General features: G+C 39.5%; 1 protein-coding gene across 1 annotated transcript; it reads right to left on the reverse strand.

The window, feature by feature from the left end:
- Positions 1 to 483: 483 nt before the first annotated feature.
- Positions 484 to 1,080, reverse strand: LOC141641274 (uncharacterized). The gene has a single exon (XM_074449945.1). It carries the CDS (start codon positions 1,078 to 1,080, stop codon positions 484 to 486), a length of 597 nt encoding a protein of 198 aa, XP_074306046.1.
- Positions 1,081 to 14,227: the final 13,147 nt, after the last annotated feature.

Consider the following 14,227-nt stretch of genomic DNA (forward strand, 5'->3'; position numbering starts at 1 on the left):
GATGGGTCTGAAGTGTTTAACACTTGTAGGTCGATCCAGTTTAGGGATTAAAGTGATAACAGTTGAGTTAACCTGAGTCAAAAGCCTCCCAGCCTCAAAGAAGTTGATAACAGCAGCTCCAACCTCATCTACTATAATATCCCATGCATCCTTATAGAATTGACTTGAGTATCCATCAGGCCCAGGAGATTTACCATTAGGAATACTGAAGATGCATTGTTTAACCTCTTCTATAGTAACTGGCTAGGCTAGAATGAGCCAGTGTTCCTCAGTACAGCAAGGACCAGCAGTCACCACTTGCTGCTGTACAGAAAGAGTCTGAGTATGAGAACCCAGCAGAACCTGGTAATAATCCAAGAAAGCCATCTGGATATCAGCTCCCTCAGTACAAAGTCTCCCATCCTTATCCTCAATTTGGAAAACCTTATTCATCATAGTTCTTTTATTAATGGCATGATGGAAATAAGCAGTGTTTAAATCTCCCTAAATAGACCATTGGACTTTAGCTTTCTGAGATAAGAAACTATCCCTTGCCACAGTAAGCTCCTTAAGATCCCTAGCTAAGTCCAATTCCTGTTGAATTAGATTTACATCCTCAGGATTGTCCACCAAAGCTTGCTGAATATTAGCCAAAGCCAAACTAGCAATAGTAGTAATGTTTTCAATATCAGAAAAGCAAGCAGTATTTAACCTCTTCAGAACTGGTTTGAGAGCTTTTAACTTCTTCATTACTCCAAACATTTTAGTGCTAGGAAAAGATCTACTCCAAACATGAAGCACACTAGGTTTGAAGTCAGCAGCTGTGCTCCACATATTGAAATACTTAAAATTTCTTTTTTCTCCCAAATCAGCTCTCCTATGCACCACAGTACAAGGACAATGATAAAAAAGACCCTCAGGATGAAAATGTGAAATATAATCACCATACATAGCCATCCATTCAAGATTCCCCATTGCCCTGTCCAGTCTGCTATACAGCCTATCAGAAGCAGCCTGCTTATTAGACCAGGTGTAAAGTGCCCCTGTAGCAGAGATGTCATCCATACAACATAAAGAGACACATTCTTGAAACTGTTCCATTTAAATCTCAGTAGTGTTTCCACCAAGTCTTTCAACAGGAGAAAGAACAGTATTAAAATCACCAAGCCAGAGCCAAGGGTCAGTACAATTAGTAGCCACTTGTTTAAGAAAATCCCACAGCTCCACCCTTTCATGTAAGTCATTATAAGCATAAATCATTGTCAAATAAAACTTCCTACCATCAGTTTGAGACTGTACAAACATATGGATATATTGAGCATTATAAGCCAAGAACTGTATATCAAAACAATCAGATTTCCAAAACAACCAAATTCTCCCCCCTTTATGCCACATGCAGTTAGTGGTCACACTCAACCATCACAAATAGAAGTAGGTCTCTTTGGTAAATTACTAGGCTTTAGTTTAGTTTCTAGCAAGCCAAATAAACCAACTCCATTATTGTGCATGAACCACTTGACCACTTTCTGCTTATTCAGGTCATTAAGACCCCTAACATTCCAAAAACCAATACTATGCATCAGAGATGGTTACTGGAGGGTCCTTACCACTCTCAACCACTCCCCCTCCAGGAGTAGCATTATTAACCAAGACATCAGCAAAGGTGTATGGGCTAAATTTCCCAGACAATCTGACACCAGCCAACCCCCCTTGCCTATTGATCCTCATAATCTGCTTAGCAGGTGTAGATTTGACTACAGAAGTCATTTTAACCTGACCCAAAGGAGGGAAAGCCTCAGGTGTAAGAATAGTAGGGGACTGCACACCAGTCCGAGCTTTCTGAATTGGCCTCCAAATTTGTTGTGAAACGTTTTTTGATTTAGGTACACTTCCTGGACCCTGCTTCTTCCCTTTTTAGGACCAGGCTTCCTACATTGTGTAGCAAGATGACCTATACCAGTAAAACTAGTACAGGTAATAGGTTTCCATTCATAAGAAACAGAAACATTAACCACCTTGCCATGTTCATCTAGAAACTTAACCATATCAGGCAAACTCTGATCCATTTTCAATTCTACCAAAACCCTCGCATAGCTTAACTGAACTTTATCAACAGTAGGTCCATCCAATTGAACAAAGTTCCCCACAAGACCAGCTATCTTAGGTAAACATCTCCCCCAATTTCAGGTGGTATACCAAAGAAGACGAATCCAAACAAGGACCACATCAACCTTACCCTTCTCTAATTCGAGACATTTAAACTTCCCGGGTTTAATAACAATAGGTTTATTATCAAACAAATAATACCCAGATTTTAACAAAGCATCCCTACTACCCTGTTTAGTAAACCTAACAAGAAAAATTCCATTATCCAAGAACGACACTCTGTCAACGCCAAAATCTCCCCAAACATCATAGATATAGTCCTCAATAAGCTTCCATGGCGGATTACCGCCTAAAACATAACAAAGACAGAGTTTTTCCAAAATTCTACCTCAGGTTGTATATCCTCTGATGTAAACTGAAGCAGCTCCACCAACTCATCCTCCTCTGCAATAGACTCCATGACCGGCTGATCTTTACCATTTTGTCTAAGCACCCACCCATCCTGAGAATTGATTTCTTCTTTCTCAGACAGGTTAAGAACATGGATCCCCTGCATCTCATGTAAAGATCGCACCTTTGTAGCTTCTGCAGAAGTAGGACCCCTAAAGGTAGCAACTTTAGGTCCCAGCTGTGAAGATCCTGCTCTAGAATTACCCAACAACACATTCTTAGCAACAGTAGCCGAAGATGAAGCTGATTTTTTTTGTAAAGGCGAAAAACGGTTATGGTTATTGAGCTTAACGGCTGTCATATTTTTTAGGTTTCCTTAATTTTAGAGCTTTTCTCTCTCTAGCTTATCTCTCATCTCTTTTACTTAGGGCTACACACTTTAGTGTGTGATGCATAAGGACAAATACAGCTTCGTCGCTTCTAGGATCGAATTTCCTCAATCTATTTTTACCATTATTGACAAAACATTTACTCCTGAAGCAACGTAGAAGTGATATGTTAGGTTTAAGTCCCCTAAGAAGCTCGTAAGGATTCTTCTTGTGAATAGGTCTAATCAAAGCACGATGAACATAGCATGCAATACTAATTGCTTCAGCCCAAAAATTACAAGGTAGACCGCTACATAACAACATAGTGCGTGCCATGGCCTCCAATGTTCTATTCATACACTTAACAACACCATTTTGTTGTGGGGTTCGTGGTGATGAGAAGTTATGCCCAACACCATTCTCCCTACAATATTCTACAAATGCATGGTTATCAAATTCGGTGCCATGATCCGTACGAATAGAAACAAATTTTGATTTATATTTATTATGGGCAAGCTTCATTAGAACTACAAACTCTTTGAAAGTTTTATCTTTTGAGTTGAGAAATATTGGCTAAACATATCTAGAGTAATCATCAACTAGAACGAAGACATAACTGGATCCGCCTCTACTTCTTACCTTCATTGGGCCACATAGATCCATATGCACGAGTTCTAGTGGTTCATTAGTGCTTACCATTCTCTTAGGCTTGAACGATGATCTCACATGTTTGCAACGAGCACATGAGTCACATAAAGTTTCTTGATCAAACTTGATTGAGGGAAGTCCTTCAACCAAATCCCATCTCTTTAATTTATTCAAAGTAGTTGAACTAATTGTTGGGGCTGGTGTCCTTAACAGTTAGTGCAAGGACTTATGAATCTCTAAAAGGATCAAAGGGCATACTTTTGGTATTATTATCAGTTGATCCACGTTTATCAATAATGTTTGGCTTGCTAGATAAGTTTGACGTTATTGTCATACAGATGGCGGTGATCAACTGGTCCCTAAAAGTCACACCTATAGGATACGTTTGAGAGACGTGACGATGAAAATACAACATGTTGATGCCAATTTTGACTAACCATTAGTCCGAGTTATTGACTAGTAATTAGTCAAACGTGATGTTGAGATATTTTATTTAATACTTGATTAAATAAAATGGGCTAAGCGAATTAAGCGATTAATTCGTAAATTGAATGTAAACGATTTATATTCGATTAATGTATATTGAATAAATTAATTATACAATATCGTCTTTGTCGGACATGTATTAATACTTCAACTAACCCGTGTTATTAGTTGATATTTTAATAGCCGATAACCGATGACGATTTATAATAAAAACCGCGTCATATACATTTTAGCGAGACGAGTCGGATCAGTCGGATCACGAGTTAAATGAGGAGAAAGTGGAAAGCCCACTCCCTCCTCTAGTGACCCGCGGACCGAGGCAACAAAAGGAGAGCCTTCTCTCCTTTTGAAACCTAATTCATTTTGACAACAAAATTAGGGTTTTGGAGATCATTTTCTCTCTGAAACCTAGATCTCACATCTCGAAAAACTCACATCAAGTTCTCTCAATATTGCAAGGCAATTAGAGAACGCATTTCTAGCACAAGGGCATATTCTTAGACGATCTTGGGTGCAACAATTAGGAGGAGGTCTACTTTGATCTCTCATTGCCGAATTGCACTAGGACCGAAGGTTAATTCTTGTGCTTAATCGTTTTTCATTATATTTCGTTTATGACCATATTTCACATGTTAAATTTACGTTATAATCCTTAAATTTAAAGGGTCTTATACGGATATTACCCTACAAGTGGTATCAGAGCCAGGCCACGTAAATTTTCATTGTGATTTTTCATAAAACGATTTTGAAACGATTGTTTTTGTCTCGAAAACCGTGCCGTGTCTTGTATTACACGGCTGTTTTTGTTTCATTTTTGTTTTGTTCTTTTGCATATTGTTATTTTATACGGAGATTATAACAATATGTCAAGTTTTGTCAGATTGTAAATTTGTTTAAATGCGGTTTTGATCAAAATTGAGATGTTTTTGTTTCGTCAAAACTGTTTTCACGAGGGTTTCATGTTTTCAGAATGTTTTTGCCCTCGATCGAGCATGTTTCTACTCGATCGAGAGCCCTTCCTTGTTGTTTTTGCTCGATCGAGTAATTGCATTACTCGATCGACCTCTGTTTAAAACCCCACTGCTCGATCGAGAAGTCCTCGTACTCGATCGAGCAGATTTGCTGATGAAAGCCCTCGATCGACCTCCGATCACGTCGATCGAGTACTTTCTCGATTAGCATACCTCTCGATCGACTAGCGATTCATCGATCGAGCCCTTTTTGTTCCTCGATCGAGCACTTTTGTCCCTGGATCGAGGGATTTTTGTTCTGCACTTTGAAAATTTATTCCTTTTGTTTTAAATTTTCTTTTGGCCTTAATATGTACTTTATACGGATATTGTACACTCGCTATAATTGTGAAACGGTTCACACACGTACCATTGAGTTATTTTAAAGCGTATTTAAAGTAACGGATTGTAATAGATTAAAATTAAATTGATAGAAGCGGTTTTATCACATAAATTTTAATCGTTAAAAGGTGGTTTGGATAAATTTAACATAATTACGGAATTATGTCACGAATAAATTTGTTTTAGTTGATGCATTTTCTTTTATCGTTATTTTGAATGCCGTGAATGCCTTTTATTACGTATTTATTCATTTTTACAAACGGTTGTAACTTAGTGTGGCCTTAGTAGAACGTGTTACCGTAATGATGGAACACGGTCTTGGTTGTATTTTGAGATCTCGTATCTCCGATTTTGGATTTTTCACTTGTAATTACGCTTTTCGTATTTAGAATGTAAATAGGTTTATATTTGTAAATTTTAAATTGTAATTTTTGAGAAGACCAAAGATGGAGATCGGATGCTCACTCCCGCTGCAAGGTCAAAGATGGAACATCAAGACAAGCTTTTCGGGTCCAACGGTGGATTCCAAAGTTGTATTATGTTCTTTTTACTAGGATAGGCCACACTAGGAATTTTATTTACGTATTGCATTCTTTTATTTATTTATCGTAACGATAATATGCATCATTTTCCGCCTAAAAACCAAACCACCTATTTATTGCATGAAAACTAACACATATAGAGGTCACGAGTTAGTTTTCTTTGACATTCTCATGTCACACGATCAATGCTAAGCCATCACCTAAATTAATTCATTCACGCAGTCGCTAGTTATTCGTTCCCTTAAAATGAATTAAAATTAAGTTGATGGGATCTTCCTCGTATAAACCAAAATTGAGAATGGTCTTTATAGGTCAAACTCCAATGAGTCCCTTCTTCGTCGGTAGGCATAATATGACCCCTTCTACGTCGGGTAAGTTGGAACCGATTGACCTATTTTATCTCAACACTATGGTCACTCGTACGATCCTGTGATTATGGTGGACTATAGATAGGATTTACGGAAATCTATCGACCAAGAGTTCTTACGGAAGAATTAGCTAAACACTTGGCTTATCAATTTACAGAAATTGAGTCTTGGGATCACTTGTATTATTCTTGAGAGAGATCAATTATGCAAGTGCGAGAGTCTACACGTTAAAATGAATTTTTTAAATAGACTTAAATCACCTCGATGAGTTGCTTATTTCGTTTTTGTTTTTCTTTCTTTTTCAGTGTAGAACACGATCTATTAAACTGCTATAACGAAATGGCTGGTCCTACTAACGACCCAATGCCAAGTGCCACATTGGACCTTGAGTCCTGGCTTCGGATCTTCATGAATCAGATGAATCAGTCTACTCGACTGAAGAATGATGGATCAAACTTCGCGGACTGGGAGGCGGCATTACGGAATGCTTTGCCCGCAGGTGACGGGAAGCTCAAATATCTAATAGAGCCCATCCCGCCAAACCCAGGTCCCACGGCTAGAGCTAATGAGATCGCCAAGTTTAACGATTTCTGTATGGAAGCGGGTGCGATTAAAAACGTACTCATTTTTGCAATGGAACCCAATTTGTAGAAACGCTACATAGCCCATGGTGCAAACAAGATTTTCACCACGCTCACTAAGGAATTCTCGAAAGCACCGAGAATCGTGACCTATGAGCATACCACTCGCTTCTTTGATGCGAGACTCCAGAAGGGCCAACCAGTTAGCCCACACATTCTCAGCATGATTGAGAATGTCGAGAAGCTGGAGACGCTTGATTTTAAGATCAGCGAGAACATTGTGATTGACCGCATGCTTCATTCACTCCACGATGGTTTTGTGCTCTTTAGAGCAAATTACTATATGAATGATTTGAAGAAAAGTCCCCATGAATCGCACTCCTTCTTGTACGGGCGAGAAGGACATGAAGTTCGGTGGGAGCATGAAACAAGATGTTCTCGTTGTGTCAAACAAGGGCAAGGGTAAGGGCAAAGCTAAAGCGGACCTAGCAGAGGTAAGGCGAAGTTCAAGAAGTCGAGGTTCGGGTAAGAGTGGTCCTGGTGAGTCGAGCAACTCATCAGGCGCGACAAAGAGCAAGGATGGTAACATGGAGTGTCACCATTGCCACAAGACTGGGCATTGGAGGCGTACATGTCCCGTATACCATGAGGACATAAAGGCAGGTCGCGTTAAACCTGTTGGTATGTTTTCTTCCTCTTCTACTTTTATTCATATGATTGAGATTAACCACGCAAGTTACGGAACTTGGGTACTAGATACTGGTTGTGGTTCTCATCTGTGTAATCATGTGCAGGGGCTCCGAAACATCGAACCCCTCGTAAAGGGTGAGGTGGACCTGCGTGTCGGGAATGGAGCACGAGTGGCTGCCGTCTCGAGGGGAACATATGTGATTCAGCTTCCTAGCGGATTTGAGTTATTTTTATATAACTGCTATTATGTACCAGTCTTTCTAAAAACATTATTTCGGTTTACGCACTTGACAAACTTGGTTTTTCATTTGTAATAGAGAATAATTCTTGCATTTTCTCATTACACAATATGATTTATGGCAAGGCAGTCTCCATGAACGGAATTTATGTTTTAGATCAGACCACCGAAATATTACACGTAATGAATAAAAAGTTAAAGGTTGGTGACAAAGATCAAACATACCTATGGCACTGCCGTATGGGACACATTAATGAGAAACGCGTAAAACAGCTCATAAAGAATGGAGCTATCTCGGCTTTTGATTTTCAATCATTTGGCACGTGTGAATCATGTCTCATCGGTAAGATGACTCGGATTTCCTTCAAAGGTGTTGGAATGCGTGCTGCTGACCTATTAGGGCTCATACACACGGATGTATGTGGACCTATGTCAATCACCGCACGAGAAGGCTATAGGTATTTCATCACTTTCACGGACGATTTAAGTAGATATGGCTATGTCTACTTAATGAAGCACAAAAGTGAATCCTTTGAGAAATTCAAAGAATACCAGAACAAGGTACAGAACCTACTGGGTAGAAAGATTAAAACACTGCGTTCAGATCGTGGTGGCGAGTATCTTTCTCACGAGTTTGATCAACACCTTAAGGACTGTGGGATTGCCTTACAGTTAACTCCACCTGGAACACCTCAGTTGAATGGTGTGTCCGAACGGAGAAATCGAACTCTACTTGATATGGTTCGATCCATGATGAGTCACACGGTATTACCTGATTCATTATGGGGTTATGCTCTTCTGTCAGCTGCTCTAATACTTAACCGAAGTCCGTCTAAAGCTGTTGACAAGACTCCATATGAACTATGGAAGGGAACGGTCCCTAACTTGTCCTTTATACGGGTTTGGGGCTGCGAGGCTTATGTCAAGTGGAGACACGAGGATAAGCTCGGCCCGCGATCGGTCAAGACATACTTTATAGGTTATTCTAAAGGAACACTTGGTCATTACTTCTATTCGCCAACCGAACAACGTGTTTTTGTTGCGGCTAGTGCGACATTCTTAGAGAAGGAATTTCTCGAGAATGCAAAGAGTGATAGAACCTTCGAGCTATTGGAGGTTCCAGAACCAAATACCGAGCAACCATTGGAGGAACCAATTCCTTCAATCCCGGCTGCGGTTAATATTCCTGAGGAACCTAGGAGGTCGGGAAGAGTCTCTATTCCTCCGGACAGATACATTGGTATGGTCGAGGAACATGACATAGATGACATTCTACTCTTAACGAGTAGTGAACCCGCAACCTATAAAGGTGCCATGACTAGTTCTGACTCAAAGCTATGGCTTGAGGCCATGCAATCCGAGATGGACTCCATGTATGAGAACAACGTGTGGGATCTTGTTGACTTACCTGCTAAGGTTCGTCCCCTTCAATGCAAATGGCTTTACAAGATAAAGCATTTTGTGGAAGGTCAACAAGATATCTATAAAGCACGACTAGTTGCTAAAGGTTTCACCCAAGTGCCAGGTTTGCACTATGATGAGATCTTTGCACCCGTAGTCATGCTGCGTTCCATTCGGATTATCTTAGCGATCGCCGCTTTTCATGACTATGAAATTTGGCAAATGGATGTGAAAACCGCCTTCTTAAACGGTTTTTTGGAGGAAGAGTTGTACATGGTGCAACCCGAAGGTTTCATTGATCCTAAAAATCCTAAGAAAGTGTGCAAGCTTAAGCGTTCCATTTATGGACTTAAGCAAGCATCTCGGAGTTGGAATCATCGCTTCGACCAAGTGATAAAAGAAAATGGATTCATTCGATCGGTCGAGGAACCATGTCTGTATATCAAGTCGAGTGGGAGCAAGATTGTCTTTCTAATATTGTATGTTGACGACATACTCCTGATTGGGAATGACATACCTCTCTTAACTTCGGTGAAAGTATGGTTGAAAAACCATTTCCGGATGAAAGATCCGGGGTGAGGCACAAAGAATTTTGGGCATCCGTATCTATCGAGATAGATCACGTCGGATGTTATCTCTCGGCCAGAGTCTTACATAGACAAAGTCCTAGAGAGATTCAAAGATGACTAACTCCAAAAAGGGGTTTCTTCCTATGGCTCCGGGGTACATTTGAGCAAGTCTCGGGCACCAGACACCGGAAGAGAAAGAGCGCATGACACGGATTCCTTATGCCTCGGCTATAGGATCAATCATGTATGCCATGATATGCACACGTCCGGACGTGGCATATGCATTGAGTATGACAAGTCGATTCCAACAGGATCCAGGTGAATCACATTGGCTGGCTGTCAAGAACATTCTTAAGTACCTACGGAGGACTAAAGATTGGGCATTGACTTATGGATGCCCTCAAAAGCTATGCGCAACCGGTTACGCAGATGCTAGCTTCCAAACGGATCGAGATGACTCGAAATCTCAGTCTGGATTCGTTTTTACTCTTAATGGCGCTACAGTCAGCTGGAAGAGTTCCAAACAAACTGTTACAAAGAGATTCTACGACGAGTCCGAGTACTATGCCGCGTCTGAAGCTACAAAGGAAGCGATATGGATGCGTCAATTCTTACATGGACTATCTGTAGTGCCTAGTTCGAATGACCCGATCACCATCTATTGCGACAATAGTGGTGCCATCTTCCAAGCTAAGGAGCCAAAGTCTAGCAACAAGTCTAGACATGTACAACGGAAAGCTCATCTAATCCGAGATTACGTGGAGCAAAAGGAAGTAGTGATAGAAAAGATTGCTACAGATGATAACATAGCAGATCCTCTCACTAAACCATTACGACAAGATAAGCATGAAGGGCACGTTCTTTCCATGGGAATTAAATGTGTTTCTGAGTTGTAGTACTCTTTTATGGATTAGATTCATTCTTTTTGTACTCTATACAACATCATCGTTTTGATATTTATATATATTTTGTTTTTCATGTGGAATTGTACGACAATTTTTGAACACCACAAAGTGAACTGAACAAACATTATATTTCTAGTCCTTAATTGCCCACATGAGCTGATAACTCTGGCAATTATTTTGTGACGTTGGTTGATGGTGGGTTCAACAGGCCATAAGTCAAACGGTTGACTGACCAATCACAGAGGCGAGTTATACGGATCTCTCGTAGGACACAATTGTGACATCGACGTGGAGTCTTAAATGTTTTATAACATTCGGTGCCCGGTCGTGGATAGGACCTCCATGGTGATCCTAAGAGTCGATTCTTTTGACTATCGACTGTCTCTTGAGACTAAGGCAGATTTTGGGTGACTTTGGTTTCTTTCTCACGGTCATCCGTAACAGGGGGCCAAGTAGATTTTTTCTGGGTCATTTCATGCTGTGCTTAGATCGGAAGGAGTCGAGTTGAAGGAAATATTCAGCCTTTATCGGTACTCGATATTTCTCGGGGCCACTCGAGGAGTCAGAATTAAAATGCATGGCCATGCTCGGATACGGATTCGTTTTATCAGTTAAGTTACTCTCTAGTCGGGGAAACCACTCTTGATACAGATCGATTGTAAAATACGACCTTTGCGGATCCGGATCTGCAAATTGTTTTACATTGAGTGGGAGAAATTTTAAATGAATATGAGAATCGGTTATCGCACATACACTTGTACGGACAAGTGGGAGTTTGTTGGAGCTTGTGTCCTCCAGTTAGTGCGGATAACGTCATTGCACATACACTTGTACGGACAAGTGGGAGCTTGTTGGGGCTGGTGTCCTTAACAGTTAGTGCAAGGACTTATAAATCTCTAAAAGGATCAAAGGGCATACTTTTGGTATTATTATCAGTTGATCCACGTTTATCAATAACGGTTGGCTTGCTAGATAAGTTTGACGTTATTGTCATACAGATGGCGGTGATCAACTGGTCCCTAAAAGTCACACCTATAGGATACGTTTGAGAGACGTGACAGTATGAAAATACAGTCATGTTGATGCCAATTTTGACTAACCAGTTAGTCCGAGTTATTGACTAGTAATTAGTCAAACGTGATGTTGAGGTATTTTATTTAATACGGATTAAATAAAATGGGCTAAGGCGAATTAAGCAGGTAATTCGTAAATTGAATGTAAACGATTTATATTCGATTAATGTATATTGAATAAATTAATTATACAATATCGTCTTTGTCGGACATGTATTAATACTTCAACTAACCCGTGTTATTAGTTGATATTTTAATAGCCGATAACCGATGACGATTTATAATAAAAACCGCGTCATATACATTTTAGCGAGACGAGTCGGATCAGTCGGATCACGAGTTAAATGAGGAGAAAGTGGAAAGCCCACTCCCTCCTCTAGTGACCCGCGGACCGAGGCAACAAAAGGAGAGCCTTCTCTCCTATTGAAACCTAATTCATTTTGACAACAAAATTAGGGTTTTGGAGATCATTTTCTCTCTGAAACCTAGATCTCACATCTCGAAAAACTCACATCAAGTTCTCTCAATATTGCAAGGCAATTAGAGAACACATTTCTAGCACAAGGGCATATTCTTAGACGATCTTGGGTGCAACAATTAGGAGGAGGTCTACTTTGATCTCTCATTGCCGAATTGCACTAGGACCGAAGGTTAATTCTTGTGCTTAATCGTTTTTCATTATATTTCGTTTATGACCATATTTCACATGTTAAATTTACGTTATAATCCTTAAATTTAAAGGGTCTTATACGGATATTACCCTACACTAATGTGAGCAAATCTTTTGTGCTAAAGACAAGGATCACCTATTGTAACTTTCATGCATATGAACGAATTAGTAGGAATATTATTTAAATCAATCATATAAACATTCCTTTTACGCTGTCCTTCAAGCAAAACACTACTTGTTCCTTCAATTATTATTCGACAAGAATCTTAATGAAAAACAACTTTATTTCCCTTGTCACATAATTGAGAGATACTCAGTAAATTGTATTTGAGACCACTAACAAGATATACATCACTAATAGCATGAGAAGAGGATATTCCGACTTTACCAATACCAATAACCTTGCCCTTCTTATTGTCACCAAATGTAACTTTACCTTTGTCGAAGGGTTCAAGTGAAATAAATAAATTAACATCTCCAGTCATGTGCCTTGAGCATCCACTATCAAGGTACCATAGATTCTTTTATTTCACCACAACCTGCAAATTGATTAGATACAGTTTCTAGGTACCCAAGCTAAGTTGGGTCCTTTGACGTTAATTACTCTAAAAACTAAATCTTTTCTAACCCAAAATTGTCTAAAAATCTTTCGTTTTGGAAGCGAATAGGCTTGTCTGGGAACCGTCTTAGGTTGTGTTTTGGGTTCTTCATGACATGGTCTTTCAGGTTTTTTTGGGGGAGCTTTAGTTTTGAAAGACTCTTTAGGCATAGATGATTGTTTTGATTCGGTAGTCTTTTTGAAGTCAAAGCTCATATCATAGAACCAACGATGATTATTGTTACGTTCTTCACTCGTACTAGGTTCAGATGGGGAGAAGTCATTATCCATCAAAAAAGTGTCAGTTGCTTTAACAAAGTTGGTTCTTTTTCTTAAATCCTGAACGTATTTGACACAGTTTTCTTGGATATGACCACAGTAATTGCAAATCAAATATTTTGGTAGATTAATATATTTTCTCTTCCTGAAATCTCGTTCGGAAGGTTTTGATTTGCATTTAGAGTGGTCTCTAAGACCATAGCACTCATGTCCTAATCCCATTTTCATGTTATTGTCTGATTGCTCAGTTAGGAAATTTAAGACACGTGTGCTGCCTTCCCATTTGCCGTGGACCTTTCTAGCATGTAAGAGTAAGTCTTTTAAGGACTGGATCTCTTTATCGCATTTAGAATGGTCTGACTCAACAACCTTGAAAGGATGAGTCTCTTCATAATTGTCATGAAAGTTTTGGAATCGCTCGTTAAGAACTCGTACCATCTCAGTATGCGTTCTTTTTGTATTTAATAGAACGGTTTTAGATTCCTTTAATTGCTGAGTTAGAGAGTCAGTTTCCTTCTTTTGATCTGAGATCACAGCTTCTCTAGCTGTAGCCTTTGATTCAAGAAGCTCTTTGACTTTCCTCAATTCTAAGGTTATAGCTTCATTAGCTGTCATCTTGGCTTGAAGACGCTTAATGTTGAGTTTCAGATCTGAGGTTATAGCTTCATTAGCTATAACTTTAGACTCAAGAACCTTTTTCTCAGCATTTGTCACATCTGAAGTTGTAACCATGTTGGCTGTAACTTTAGATTTGATCTTCTTGGCCTTGGCTTTAAGGAGATGATTCTCTTCAGCAATATCGAGAATTTGTTCTTTTAAGTCTTTCAACTCCAGTTCTTGTTCATGACATTTATCAAGAGATTGCTCAAAGTATTCAATTAAAGCATTTTTAGACAATTTCTTAACACTTTTCTTAAGTTCAAGATAGCTTACCTTTTCTTCTTCTTCTGAATCTGAATCTCCAAGGAAGCAACAATAGGTGTC

Source organism: Silene latifolia, chromosome 2 (genome assembly GCF_048544455.1).
Source record: "Silene latifolia isolate original U9 population chromosome 2, ASM4854445v1, whole genome shotgun sequence".
NCBI lineage: Eukaryota > Viridiplantae > Streptophyta > Magnoliopsida > Caryophyllales > Caryophyllaceae > Silene > Silene latifolia.

Bases quoted from the DNA above. Each gene is read 5' to 3' on its own strand.
- LOC141641274 (XM_074449945.1), bottom strand. From the start codon at position 1,080: ATGGAACAGTTTCAAGAATGTGTCTCTTTATGTTGTATGGATGACATC.